We start from the raw sequence: 14,727 nt of genomic DNA on the forward strand, positions 1-14,727 counted from the left end.
AGTACGTGCGTACCTTTGTATAGTATTCTACATAGTGAAACTGCAAGTTATCTTTTATTCCTTGGTGGCAGCAGTTTAAACGTCATGAATATCAATGCCCACTGGCCTGATATATGTTGATACTTCAGAAATGTTCGAATCAGCATAAACTGATTCGAAATTTAGCCCTCTGTGACAAAAAGATAGCTAAATTTCTGAAGTCTTCCGTATGCTATGCCGAATGATGTCCTGACAGCTAGCAAGTTTTGTGCTACTGCTTTGCTAGCTTTGTGTTTGCAGGGACATCTCGTTTTGCCCCTGAGTAAACGTGCCAAGATTTCGAATTTTGCGCAACACGGTGTGAGCCTCATCAAAACTTTCGCGCTCCGCAGCAAGCAGTCCAGAAAATCCTCTGCAAGTGCTTAACCAGCGCAACTCGACCTTCGTGCCGTTGTCACTGCCGCGTGCGGCAAAAAGACGGACGAATTGACGACACCGCGTCAGAACACGACAACGGGTTTTTGCTACTCCCACGTCGATGTTTTCACGAGCTCCGCGGCCACGTTTCTACACGGGTCTTGCAAGGTTCGTTGCCGGCACGAGTAGTTATGCATCCGCAGCACGCAGCGCTATAGCCACGCGCAGACAGAATCCTGAGGAGTGGAAGAGTACAGTGAAAGACGCACCGTCGGCCCCAAGACTGAACAGGTCTCAACGACGCGCAAAGGCTCGAGAGAGCTATGACTACGACGGCAAGCCAGAAGGCCGTCTCCCACAGAAGGAAAGCTCGACGCTTCAGTCCTATGCGCGCGAGTCGAAATTTTTTCGCAGTGAGCGTCCTATAAGAGCTGACTTTGAACCGAGTCGATCTGACAAGTCACGATTCACTAAGCGAACTGGCACGCGAACTGAAGTTTACTCTGATCGGGCACCAGAGCGGAGTCTTCGCGAAAGATTTTCAAAACGCGAGCGGTCTAACGATAAGAATACGAAGCCATGGTTAAACGAAAAAAGTCATCGCACTTTCGAGGGTTCTAGTCGGCGACGTATCGATGAGCGCGACGGCCTTAGTTCCGACAAGCCTGAATTTTCGAGGCGTCCTCCATTTCGTCGGGAGGATCAAAGCCGCGACGAAAGTGGATATCGGTCCGGGAGAGAAAATTCAGCCCGTGCTGAAGCCGGACGTCGGCCTACCGGAGAGGACGCAATTCGCATTGAAGATCAGTCTAGGAGAAAGGATTCAACTCGCGTTGACATTCGGTATCGGTCTAGCAGAGAGGATTCAACCCGCAGTGACGCTAAGTACCGATCCACCAAAGAGAACACAGTGCGCGGCAAGATCGGATATCAGCCTGGCAGAGAGGATTCAAATCGCGCTGAAACCGGGTATCGATCCAAGAGGCTAGATGAACGCGACTTCAAGTCTGATCGAATGACTGGCCGGCGATTTATTCCTGGTCATCCCGCAAGTGATGCGAGATCAGACGGTACTGTGAGAAGAGATTGGAATTACGAGAGACGGACCGAGCACTTGGAAGATTTCAGCCAGAGGCAGCCGAGAGAGCATGATGATTCTTTGTGGAGTGATGACGTGGTAGATTTAGCCACTTATCGACAGGCGCCACGACTAAAGGAACGAAAATGGACACCGCCAAAGACGAGAGCGCCAACATTACTCAAGGAAACATTCAACATGCCGGAGCCCGAAGAGGAGATTCAAGAGGAGGACCGTCAGAAAAAGACAGAAAAAGTTGCCAAGAGAGTAACGAAGGCGGAGAGGAAGCGAATGAAAATGGATGGTCGCGCACTCCAAAAGCCTGTTGCCAGTGCTTTTATGTATCGCGGAAATGATCCTTACATCATCGCAGATCATGTCCAAAAGCTGCTCCTTCAAGGGCAAACGTCAATGGCATACGAACTTACCAGAAGAGCCGGCTCTGAGGCCACAGTGGCATGGAACCATATCATGAAGTACGCGATTGATCATGAGCGCATCAAATCTGCTTTCAATCATTTCAATTGGGTAAGCTATCATGCGAAGCTTAACCTGGAAGATCTTGACACTAACCGAAATCATAGATGCGGAAACAAGGATGCACTCCCAACGAATATACCTATTCCATTTTACTCAACGGCCTCTCAGACTATCACTTGCGGAAAAAATCCAGCTTTCTTACAGAGAAACTGATTCGATTATTCACATATCTTTGCGAGTTCGGAACGCCAAATGGCGTCCACCTGAATGCCGCGCTGAAACTCTGTTCTCTAATGGGCGATTCAGATCTGATGTACAAGATTCTTGATCTTGCTCACGGCAAGGTTGTCTTAGGTGTCAAGTCATACTTCTTTATTTTCCGCTGTTTGGAATCCAAGATCCAAGAAGGCAAAGATATGACTGTGGATGTTCGAGCATTTTGGGCAGATTATCTGAACCGCGTCAGAGACGAAAAGGACGAAGTTTACTTGCATGAAAATATGCTTAGCTCGGCTAACGAAGCATTAGCCGGTGGAAGGCCTTATCTTCATACTCTCAAACAACCACTATCGCTTGACGACGTATATGTTAACGACACAGCCGAAGAGGTAGCAATGACAAGCGCTGAAATGGAAACCTTGGACGAAATCGATGAAGTCGTCGAAGAAGCTGCGGAAGAGACCGCCGAAGTGATCGCCGAAGAGGTCACCAATGAAGTCGCCGAAATAATTGCCAATGACATCGCTGACGTGAATCACGCTGAAATCACAGCTGAAGTCAAAGTGCTATGATTTGTAGCTTGTTCGGTCGGCGAACTCGGTCGTAGCAAACTAGGACCAAAAGTATGCGGATCAACAATTGTAAATATGTAACATAGTTGTGAATTTTGTGTTGGTTAGTAATGCGAATGGCAATATATTCATATGCAAGTATCTTCATTTGCAAATATATTACTACCGTGTATAATTGCGATGGGAAGTCATGTATAACTGTGAACTCCTGCAAATACGTGCATCACAAATCAGCTATCGGCGGTATCGGTGGCTAAATGGAATGCATCAATACATGTAAGTGCGCCTATGAGTTACAAGAAACATACCTGCGAGACTTGCGTTGCCAAAATGACCTGTTCTTGCGACAGTCCCTCATCGCTGTGGTCTTCCAGAAACCGAGCAGGATTCAGTTGCTTCTGTGTTTCAGCTTCCTCATCGTCTAACGGGTCTTGGGCGATTATAGCTACATCAGCCAAATGCTGTCTTCGTGTTCGCTTTGGCTCACGCTGTGACAGCGTAACTAATTCGCGACGACTACCAGCTTTCCGGCTTGCCAATTGCCTGGCATCGGGTGCAGCGCTATCCACGTATGCCGCTGTTACTTCTTGCGGCAAAACAGCCATGGCGTGACTGGTTTCGTTCCATACCACAATGTCGGAAGAATCAGACTCTGGATTGTGCGCTTGATTGTTGTGATTTGACTCGGAGTCGATGCCAGTTTTGTTGCGTGCCACGAACGGAGAAGTGAAGAGTAGTCGAGGTAATAGAGGAGGAGGAAGGAAAGATTTCTCCAGGGTGTCTTGCGTAGGTAAAGAGGAGTGAGATGGCCGAGCGAGCTCTTGTCGCATATTGGTCTCCACAGTCGCCGGGACTTCCGACTCCTCAAACTCACCTTGACGGGATCTGTCTGTAGGAATCAAATGTGGTGGTTCATCCTGAGGTGGGCTCTGCTCTTGAGATATCGTCCTTTCGCGCTGTACTCGCAGCTCAAAGTCTTTTCTGAGACGTGGAAGCGTAGCCTCATTCGCATGAGTCGGTGCAACAGTCTCATTGCTCTGCTTCTCTGCCCAGCGATTCGTCGGTGCTGGCTGTTCTAATTCGGACTCGTCAATGGTATAATCCATGTCCAAATTGGGAGAAACTTCTCGTCTCGCCAGCTGCGGCCGTACAGTAAGTCTATGTGCTGGCGCGCCAGTGGCACGAACTGTCTCTGCAGTAGCATCGCCAGTGAATAGTAAGACAGTTGTCTTGATATCTCCTGTGTCACACTCAAATACTATGGGTTCAGTAGGCGATCCGAACGAGCCTGTTATGCTGCAATCTAGTACATCTGCAAGAGACACGAAGGCCTATATCAAATTAAGTAAGTCAGGACTCTGTCTGCACTACAATATACTCATACACTTACTCTAAATTCTCGTAGACTGAAGACCGCTTCCATCTGATCGTCCACAATCACGTCGTTGAACTCCACGCAATTTACGTGAATTGAGGTTTGCAGTGGCTGCTTCAAAACTTCGTTTTTGCTATTCGAAACCATATCCGTGAAACTCGAGAGAACAACTTCGTCAGGCAGAAACTTCATACTGAATACCTCGGCTCTACCCGACGTATGCTCAACGTAGCTTTGCAAAACTTTGGCTTTAACAGCAAATGTGTTCGGATAATCATCTATAGAATGAAGAACATCGTATGCTCTCGCGACCTCGTAAGAGAGCCTGTAGGATTTGAGAATTCCTAAAGTCAGAGAGGTTAGCAAGCATCTAACACACCAACAGAAGTCTCCGTTGAAAGGATTTACCATAACGGCAATGGATGGTCACAACTAATCGCCACTCGTTGCCTGTATTATCTAGATGCATATCACATCTCTCGAGAGTGGAGTCTTTCTCGTGCCGCTTGAATATAGGCACGAAGAACTTTGTCTGTAGTTCGACTGTCACCGATTCAGCTGTCCTAGATCTGGAACCGGCGGTAGATCTGTTTCCATTGGTGGCGTTTGGAGAACCACGGAATTTGTACTTCTCGAAGAAGGAGGGCGTGAATTTAATGAACGCAAACGCCGACCTGGTGCTGTTTGAACTGCACAATCGTAGCTGACCACACCAGGAGCATTAGTTCTCAAGTGCTGGCAAATAGCACGACCAAATTAGTCTTACCCTGTCCGCCTTGACTTCGATCAAAATTTTCTCCGATATCCTAGAGAGTGCGTATATTGCGCGCGACCATTCTTTGAAGCGCGTTCCCGAACTGATAGACACGGCAAACCTTGCCATATCGCAGTTGCAATAATAGCGTCTATCGAGGTACCAGTCTGAATGGCAAAAATCACGGTTCGATAATCGTGATGAGTCTTAATTTGGAGCCATTGCGATACCTTCTGGCCTTTTTTGTGCTGTTCGCAGTTGGTACCAAGCAGATCGCGATGTTGGTATGTGCGGAGTCACAACGCGCGCAAGACGCGTCTCGTGTGTCCCAAGTTCACGTATTTGGCCCCCCCTCAAGTTCAAAACTTCCAAGTTGGTCCGCAGCTGTTCGTTCTCGCATTCTCTCAGCACCTTTCTGAAATCTCTGAGACTCCTGTTATACAGCAACTACGGTGATGCCTTACACTATTGAAAACGTCAATATTGTACAAGCAATGCCGTTGCACGTGATTTTGTCTTCGCACAACCAAGTGGGCTGGATCTCGAATAATTGAAAGTTTGCCCTCATGGCGTAATGGTAACGCGTCAGACTTCTAATCTGAAGATTGTGGGTTCGAGCCCCACTGGGGGTGTATTTTAACTTTTTAGTCGTGCTGCCAAGCCATTTGCTAACGTGAAATTAATTTCTTGATACATATTTTTGTTACTCGAATTCATCGAAAGAAGTAACTGAAGTTTTTGTTCTTTTAAAGAACTCCTCGGCAGTTCCTTTGAGTCTCAGCCGTGTCCTTTACACGTCGAACCGGGTGTGAGAGAAAGAAGTTGTGAATTCTCCCTGAAAGAGATCTTCGGCATTCGAATTCACAACCTGGGCCGTGCTTGAAGCTTAAAATGTGCGGGTCAGTCGCATCCTCGCATGCATCCGCCAAAGCGGCTATACCCCTGATATGACGAGCTCGTCCCTGTAAAAATTAAATATATGTAGAGTGCGTCGTCACACGCTTCGCGGACAGTTTTGGCTGCACGCTCTTACTACTTTCACCGACGATCGCAAGTTAGTGAATACCAAACCGGCCGAATCATAACTTTATGCTTCCATGGAAGATCTATTTTATTCCCCGGCCGACCACGAGGCGCGCAGAGACCGAACTACAGGCACAGCTTTGACTTCGGGGATTAACAAGGAATAAAATTGCCAGGGGCAGAGGTTTCAGTCTCACATATTTCGCATTCGGAATGTAGAACATGCCAATATATTAACGCTTAGCAAATCTCTTCTCCTTCTCATCTGCGTCTCATAATCAAACACCCTGGTCAATTAGATAATTTCGCATTTCGGGGTGCTGAAATGCGATCCAGCAGTGTACGATACGCGACCTTCAGAACGATCTGAGGAGCTGCGCTCCTATTTCCAGAACTAGGTGCATAGATGCGACTTGCTCCAAGTCTACAAGCCTCCAAGGCCATAAACTTTACAGAGCTATGTGGACTGCCCCTGTACTTGCTATATCCCTACCGTCCATCATGTAAAAGCTGACTCGTGCCCGCTACAGAAAGACCTTGGCTCCCAAACTAAATCAACGAGATGCAAGCTGCCACATTGCTTCTGAAAAAGTTGACGAAACAAGCGGATGTTTCTTATTTGAGGATATATGAAACAAGGACGATTCCACTTTTTCTATGCAAGTTATTAAATGGTGAAGTTTCCTTGAAGTCGTGTTTTCGGATCCGTAGCTCATATGCCAAGAACACGTATGATTCGTATGGCAGTAATGTCAAAATCAGTCGGCCCGGTTCAGATATTGTTTGGCGGAACGACACAAGCCCATTACCGCGCATTCCTCTTAGGAAAAGCGAGAGAGTTGACGCGAAATCCGCTTGTGTTGGGACATCACTGAACAAGGGGAGAGTATCCAACTTGTTCGGACAAGTCTAAAACGTCAAACTAATAGCACGGAGCCGCGTCCGCAGGTTCAAAGCGTGTTCCCTGTTCAGCAGCCCTCCGGAAGCAGGCGAGAAGATTTTTAACAGGTGGTGGTGGTGAAAGTGCCTTCCTTTAACTAGAGCTCTTCTTACAAGCTGACAAGTTTTGCGTCTGAACATCTTTCAGTCGGCGCTTCAGCCAACAATGCTGAAGACTAGCACATGGCGTCACGGAGTAGGGGTCCCCAGGATTTACTGCAGCCCGCATGTGTTGGCTGCGGATGTGATTGCAGCTATTAAGAAATTTTGTCAGGTCAACTCAATGAGATGGCAAGTGTCGTGTTGTGGCTGTCTGCCACCGCACTCCTGAGGATTTGCCTCCTGAGTCCTGACCAAGGACTGCGATCCTAACTTGAAGAGTCGGGGACGGGTCTACAGCGCTGGATAATCAATACTTGAAGTCTGCTAAAGGTTGGTAGGGGCTCCAACCTAGCCTGGATTATTTGTTGATAGACGGACTAGCGAGAAAAATATAGTGTTACTTAACTGAGTAACTTTAGATTGGAGCTTAAATGTATTAAACCCGAATCCGGGTCGACAATCACGAGATGACAAGCCAAGTTAAACAACTCCGGGCGTTAGACAACTTCTGAATAGTGTGCGGAGACCCCGCAGTACCAAAGTGCTGTAGGCACAATTTGAACTTTAGAGCGTGGAAGTTGACCGGCGGTGCGTCGAACAGCTAGCTGTCTTATGATGAAGCTGAATTGTTGCGAACTACCTGACCCATGCGGCATGCTTGTATTAGGCTAGGTTAAGTTCTAGGCTAGGTGCTGTCAAGATCGCGAATGGCACTATGCGGCTAATTAAAGTAAGCGCCTAGGATAGCCAAACAGCTGATTCCTTAGTCTTGACTCAGGGTAAGAAACCTGATATTTAGCCTGTCAGGGTCTTGTCAGCCGCCCTGCATAGTCTGGCTTGAACTCTGTTAGGAGTGCGGGTTGAAAGTTTATTTCATGCCAAGCGGCGGAAGTCTGCTGCAGAAAATTCCCAACGGCCGCTAAGGAGAACCTTATGCATGACACTGCTCTGCGTGATGGCTACGACCGAGCCCACGGGGCTAGCACGAGAACATACTAGTTTGTCCATCACGTTGGCAAACCAATGTCAATATTCTCTGACTGCTGTTTCAGCAAGTAGCCTTGGGAAAATTGGATTATACAATTGCTAATGTCAATTGTGTTATGCGGTGCAAGTTCATGCCAGCTAGCCTTCCGATCGTTTAAGTGGAATTAACGAGCCGAATATCGGCGAACTGCATACAGATGAGAGCAAGAAAGTTTTACTGATAATGAATGATACGAAGCGTCACGGAAATGATGTGCCGCCAACGGCTTATTTCTGGCTTGCGGCCGCTTCGTACCCAACTAAAGTATCTGTTGTCCTGGCAACGCCTTCATTTAGAAGTTTTAAAGTTATCGTCCGGTGCTGAAATTTCACTCTATTTTTATGTCCAACACGTGCGTGCGAGGGGCTGATTGCGTCCAGCAGCTGAGTAGGCTACGGCAGGATCCAAGTTTTTTATAAAATTCAGGAACGAAGAAGGACTATACATTATTCTTAGTGGAAAGGCGCTGGAGTTTAGTTTACGACTATAGCAATCCAAAATTGAGATAATCCACCTTTAGAACTGAAGTCCGAACCGTAGACACTCGCTGGATAATCGGTAGTCAGAAAGAGATCGTGCTCGCCGTGTCTATCTTTAGTCATTATGTATGGGATGTACGGCGGGGTGTATAGGGTGTATACAGGATGCGCGGCTGATGTGCTGTCTTCATGATGGCAGATATGCCAATATAGACCGGAAGGACATAGGGCCGTGCTACAACGAAAATGAGTGGATGACGTTGATGGACTGATGATATTTTGGTCTGCTCTATATTTGCCCATAGTTTTGTATATCAGATATCGCCACGGGTTACGAAGGGAGAAGTAAAAATAGTGAGATCTACAAAAATAGGGATCCAACTTATGGACAATGACGTCCTTGACGAGATTGAAGCGGTACATGTATAGTTTTAGGCACAGCCTCTCACCAAGATCTGGGGCAGAAAGTGGTGCAGAAATTTAATTGAAATCATCCATTTTGCAGACCCTTCGTCGGATACCGTGGATCTTGTTGTATCTCTCTGATCTGACCGCCACAGCTGGCCTTGACGTACAAGGACTACAGCTTTCAACTTCCAAGGCTCATGAGAGTGAAAGCTAGTACACCAAATATCGCCCACCATCCTATCGCTAACACGTTTGCTGTCTTGCGAGCTGCGAGAGATTTGTTACTGCAGGAATCAGCTAGTTCGGCCAGCTCAGGCAGGCCGCACGACTGAAATTGCTCGGCTAAATAGGCTCAAATCAAGGCGAGAGACCATGGCGCTGGCTGAAAACTGCCTGCGCCACGACGCGCTTTGATGCGATTGGTTGATAGGTTTGAGAAACATGATGTAATTTCGTCAAGCGACCGAATTGCGGGGCAGTCCATATAATTTTAGCACGCTGGCTAAGGAGATAGACAGGGTTCTGGGCAGATGACTAAGGGCTTGGAAGGCGAAGAAGTGAACAGCGAGGCGACAAGAACTCGACCCAAGAGCGAGCGCCGGGGCGTCTGCACGAGAGTCAGCCAAGGCGAGGCGCAGTCTATGAACGGCACAGGACGACAGCACGGGCAGGCCGCAGAAGGCGGTTCTGCAACTGGCGCAACCAGCAACTCAGAATCACTCGGGTTGCAAACCGGCAGCTGCATTGGTTCACAGAAGCGAAGCTGCAAATATGGACGTTAGCCTAGATCCGGACTAGCGCGAGTGATTGAACTCTGCACTTGCAATCGCGGCAATCTCTCAAGCAACATGGATCTGATGTATGGGTTTCCCACTACTGTGGTTCCTGTTCAGCTGAGGACGGCGAAGACCGACGCGGGGATCTGAAGGTCGCAACGTCTTGTCACCGCTTTGTTTGTACGATTTGGCGCGCGGTTGAGACAGAGCCGGATAAAAATAGGCGCCAAGCGAGACTGGCGAGCGCCAGGCTGGTGGCCAGCCGCGAGGCCCGAGTCCGAACAAGGCAGGCGCTTTAGTTTATCACGGTGGACGAAGCACCGGCGAGAGTTCGGGACGCCGCGCGCAACCCCGCACGCGCATGCGTCAGCGCCATCACCGCGCAGCCGTGATGGCGACGGGAGGGGCAGCGCCAACGCAGGACGCAGCGGGAGGGGTGGCCGCCGGAGCAGGCAGGCGAGAAGCACATGGGGACCGCGAGCAGCAGCGTGCATCGCGCGCGGTGAGCCGCAGGACCTGCTGCGCGGACACCAGTGCGAGGGCGGGAGATGCCGCGGGTACTGTGCCGGCGGCGGTACTTGTTGCGCAGAAAATGTGCGCGGACCGCAGCGCGCTCGTGCTGCGGCCCAAAATGGCTGCGACGCAAATGGCAGGCGCGGGTGACATCACCTTGGCCGCCGCCGCTGCTGCGCTGCTGCTGCCCTTACCCTGGCTGCCGCCCGCGCCAACCACGGTTTACGGCATCCGCTCCTACTTCATCCTCCGTCCTGCCCTCCTGCGTTCTGTTTTCTCTCGCGCTCACCCTCGCTTTCGCCGTCTCCACCCCCATCCTTCGGCCCCCATACGCTTCCCGCCACCACCAGCAGGCACCATCCTCGTGCTGTTGTAACTTGATTGTACTCGTCTATCGCAACGCAGCAACAGGACGTGCGCGTCCCGTGCCGAGCGCTCACCACTCCACCCATCCCCTACCGTCTAGTCATTCGTTTCCTCAGCAAATTTTCTCTCGCTTTTGCGATCGTGTTTCCTTCCGTCAGCTTCGCCGCAGTTACATCTCGGCGATCCAGTGTTCAGCTATAGCCATCTCTACCGACAGTCGGAGGTCCCTCGATTGCACTCGCCCGCTCGTTATATTCGCTTGACGCCGACCGCACAACAACGCCGCAATGTCGTCAATATCCCGCCTGTTCGCAGGCCTCGTTGTCCTACTGTCATTTGCTGCTCTTGTGAAAGCACATATTTGGTCGGATGCACCTGGTAAGTGCTCTTTTTCCGTGTGGGTAGCGGCGGCTGGGTGTGTTTTGTGCGAGGGGTTTAGGAGCATGTGTTCGCGTTCGGCGGCGCCCGTACGTCATCCGATTGTGCGAACGCTTTTGTGTCACCTCTGTACCACCTTTGCGCAACCTCGCCGCCAGTGTACTCTGGCAGTCTTTATAATGCTTTCTTGTTTGCGATACTAATTTTTTTTTCTGTTCTAGGCTGCTTTAAGCCTTGCGTCGAGAACACAAAGATTATTTCGGAGTGCCGGTCAGACGACTTGCAGTGCCTTTGCAACGACGAGTACTACCAGTCGGTATGTGTTTGCTCAGTATTTTTTCGGGATGCGTATTTGGCAGATGCTAACCAGTCCTACGCGTTCTAGTCCCTGTATGGGTGCCTATTTTCCCAGTGCACTGCCAAGGAGTTGCCATTTGCGCAGAACCTGGCAAACTCGAATTGCGTGAAATTCAATGTTCAGTCTGGTGAGAATCCGCATATTGCCAAGCGATATGATCACGAAGTCTTCAAGAGAGATGGTATGTCATCGTACGGACACCGTTCTTCGTCGCGTTTCTTCGGCCATTCTTCGTCGAGATTCTATCCAAGATCGTCATCGAGATTCTATCCAAGATCGTCATCGCGAGTTTGGGGATCATCTTCAAGATTATCTATGTCGTCAGGATACGGTCTATCTAGCAGCTATTACCCCTATGAGTCTGGTGCTGGCCACGAACATGCTGCGCGGTCCTACACTGCTGCGCCTAGCGGCGCATCGCACATGGTCAAGCGGATGGAGGAGTATGGCGTGAATGAGTGCGGTCAGTCATGCTTCTACGCCAAGTTGGCTAGTGCGGGATGCAACCCAACTGACTTGGCATGCATTTGCTCTTCTGCTTATTTCAACGCGGTCACCGACTGCCTAGTTGACTCTTGCTACGACCAGATCCCACTGGCATTCAAGGTGCGACCGGCTCTGTGCTCATGAGACGGATATGCACCCGAAAATGAAGTTTGATTTGTGTTTATGTACTTTTTTATTGTTCACTGGGTAATGGGGTTTTCTGCTTTCCTCTTTTTCATTTCGTACTTGTATAGCTGCATATGGGCTCGTGATATCTCTTATGGCCTATATCCTAATAATGCCTATGACGATGGTCGCCGATGTGTTGTCGATGATAACATGCTATATGCTTTAGCCGAGGGATAGGAAACATATGCATACAATTCCCAAATGTTGATTTTCTTGCAATGTATCAACCACATCTAGTTCTGTATTTGTCCCCGTTAGAGTTTGTCCTGTCCTGCGTTATTATAGATATTGCCCTCTGTATATTTTGCGGTCTTGTTTCGGTTTTTTGTTAGTAGTTAATTTGTGCGCTTTATTTATTAGTGGCGCCATTCTATACGTCGGATAGGAAGCTAATTTATATAACTGATACGAAGGTTGAATGTTACTTGAGTGAAGTGAAATTACAATACCAAGAAGCTATAAGGATCTACGTTATAGCAAATAACTGAACTGGAGGTAGTTGTGGCATGTGGAAAATTTGAGCGTGGAAGCAGCCTCAATTATCGTGCTTCTGTAGATGGACAGTCGTCCTGAAAGGAAATGGCAATTTGTTTCTTGCAGCAAGAGGGTGTCATAGGTGTAGTGCTTCAACAAAAGCCCCTGCAGATCCCAACCAGATCGCTGTCGGTTCCATGCCGCAGCATTTCTGCTGGAATTTATGGACTAAGTGCGTAACCTGTGCATGAGAGTCTGTAGTGTGGTCGCTACCACAGCTGTATCGGACGATAACCGTCTAGCGCTGTGAAAAAGAAGCAGAGTCGTCGTTAATCTCGGCTCCTTTCTCGAAGGCTGGGCGGCCTTGTGTCCGATGACGGAGAGCGCAAGTCAAAAGTGGACAGACACGGGGATCATGACCAGACGTGCGGACTGCGATCGCAGTCATCACTCTCGTACGCTGCTGCATCGCAACAACACACGGTATGGCTGCATATGTGCTGCAGCATCTGCAGGACTCGTCAGCCAACAGGGAGCGCTGTAATGCTTGAGCGGTTGGCTGCATGCACAGGAAATCACAGGGATGGATTCGGTCTCACCAGTCTCGGAGGCCGAAACAAATTGCCCGCGCAGCACGAAAGAACGTGCATACGGCGTGAATAACACAACTGACATGATTCACAATTCACAAACTCACAAGCGAAGCAGCACACCTATTCGTGTTGCTGGCAGGCTATCGCCGCGCGTATCTGCTTCTCTCGAAAATTGATTGAATAATTTGCCTTAAGCAGTTACTCATCTACTCTAGTCCTGGCTGCTCACTTGCTTAGTGCGCGTCGTCGCGACTCGCGGACTTGGCCGCTCCGCATTGCTGCTTCTCATGCGAGCTAATTTCGCTAGTCAGTTGTGCGAACGGACGCAATGGCATATCGCAGCTGTATACCGCGGCTGTGCACTACGACCAAACCGGCGCCGGCGGCTGGCCTTGGAGCAACGTGCTGACTGAACGAGGGGGGGATCAACAAACACTAGCCAGGGCAGCCAAAGCAGCAGACAGGGGCGCTAGAGCGTTCTCAGTTAGCCCAAAGGCTCGCCGTTGGAAGTAAGCCTAGAACCGGCTTGAACCCACAACATGCGGGAATCTGGCGCGCTGTTGTGACGAGTAATCCCGCAAATGTCTCGCGCTTTGGCAGATGTAGCAGCAAGTTAAGATTTTCTGCTAGGCAAACTCAATTCTTGACGTGCGTTTGTATATGAAGCGATCAGAAGCACGCACGCAGCACATCCAACGCGATCAGGCAGTTTTGTGAGCAAAGCATTGCTGCGTCCTTGCTTTAAGGAGTTCGGCAAAATTTCCTGGTTTTCTTTGCATAACATGCATTGCCGCGGCCGCTTGGTTTTGCGCTTTTGCATAGCTCATTTTACTTGTTTCACTCGCGTATGTCTCTCGTCGCCTGTCCGAGCTGCGTACGGCGGCAGCACGCCGATCATATTCAAGTGCCGTTGCCCGAGCTTCGTCTAAGCTGACGCTTGTTCGAACCCGTCGTGCGCAACTCACTACGAGGGCAATATCTCACACTATTTGCAATATGTATTGAATATTATTTATTGATACGCTGTCGTCTGATGTGCTTGTATGTATTCATCGCATCGGCCATGCAGTGAGGTAAGGGCTTTTTTTTATTAAATTCGGTGTCTCGCGATTGGAGGACGAGCAGAGAGAGCAATGACCGCTTTGTCGCGGTGTCGTGAATCACGAACCAAGTGATGTTCCCAAGGTTTCTTTCAGCCAGTTGTGTCTGGCTGTGAAGAAGCCTGATTGCTAGATCAGCCGTACTGACTGTCGGTATTGCAGTGCAGACGGAGCAATCGCACGCGTGTCTCGATCCAAAATACCCAACCTGCCAAGTCCTTTGACTTATACCTGTGAGGCGTAATGTGTCTGACTCTCCGCACAATACTTGACGTTGGTAAGCCGCGCCCGACTTTTCTGTCGGACATGACTTGACAGCACGCTCATACGACCGAATAGAGAGGTTCTATGTGGCTCCTGACAGATATTTCTCGCCTCATTGTAGGATATAGGTCTGCAAATTGGATCTCGCTGAAGGGATTGGGACTGGGCTGTCATCACGAATTATTTGCCCTATCTGCGCAGCCTCTTTGTTAGCGAGTTGCACTACGGTGTAATCTATGCATATAGCAGGATCCCAAGCAATATGTGCGGTGAGAATGAGCAGTCTATCTATCGAAAGAAATTTGTGCCAGAACACGAGCACACGCGCAAGTGGCCCACGCAATCACGACAGAAGAAACATAGCATTCACCATGTTCG

General features: G+C 49.3%; 3 protein-coding genes and 1 non-coding gene across 4 annotated transcripts; 3 read left to right on the top strand and 1 right to left on the bottom strand.

The window, feature by feature from the left end:
• Positions 1-1,672: 1,672 nt before the first annotated feature.
• V1518DRAFT_424821 (PPR repeat family-domain-containing protein) lies at positions 1,673-2,745 on the top strand (the record flags this gene model as incomplete). The annotated part of the gene is made up of 2 exons (XM_066905883.1): positions 1,673-2,002; positions 2,059-2,745. 2 exons carry the CDS (start codon positions 1,673-1,675, stop codon positions 2,743-2,745), a joined length of 1,017 nt encoding a protein of 338 aa, XP_066762257.1.
• A 223-nt stretch (positions 2,746-2,968) lies between these two features.
• Positions 2,969-5,003, bottom strand: V1518DRAFT_424822 (Rad9-domain-containing protein; the record flags this gene model as incomplete). Its single annotated transcript, XM_066905884.1, has 5 exons — positions 2,969-2,998; positions 3,054-4,076; positions 4,136-4,464; positions 4,529-4,823; positions 4,887-5,003. The coding sequence occupies 5 exons, from the start codon at positions 5,001-5,003 to the stop codon at positions 2,969-2,971; spliced, it is 1,794 nt and encodes a 597-aa protein (XP_066762258.1).
• Positions 5,004-5,434: 431 nt separating this feature from the next.
• Positions 5,435-5,506, top strand: V1518DRAFT_t1. The gene has a single exon. It is a non-coding gene; the product is annotated as a tRNA-Arg (tRNA).
• A 4,836-nt stretch (positions 5,507-10,342) lies between these two features.
• V1518DRAFT_379748 (uncharacterized protein) lies at positions 10,343-11,873 on the top strand (the record flags this gene model as incomplete). Its single annotated transcript, XM_066901636.1, has 4 exons — positions 10,343-10,885; positions 11,107-11,201; positions 11,271-11,434; positions 11,495-11,873. Exons 1-4 carry the CDS (start codon positions 10,795-10,797, stop codon positions 11,871-11,873), a joined length of 729 nt encoding a protein of 242 aa, XP_066762259.1. The 5' UTR covers positions 10,343-10,794.
• Positions 11,874-14,727: the final 2,854 nt, after the last annotated feature.

This window comes from Limtongia smithiae (genome assembly GCF_038497785.1).
Source record: "Limtongia smithiae strain NRRL Y-17922 unplaced genomic scaffold V1518scaffold_1, whole genome shotgun sequence".
Classification (NCBI taxonomy): Eukaryota; Fungi; Ascomycota; class Lipomycetes; order Lipomycetales; family Lipomycetaceae; genus Limtongia; species Limtongia smithiae.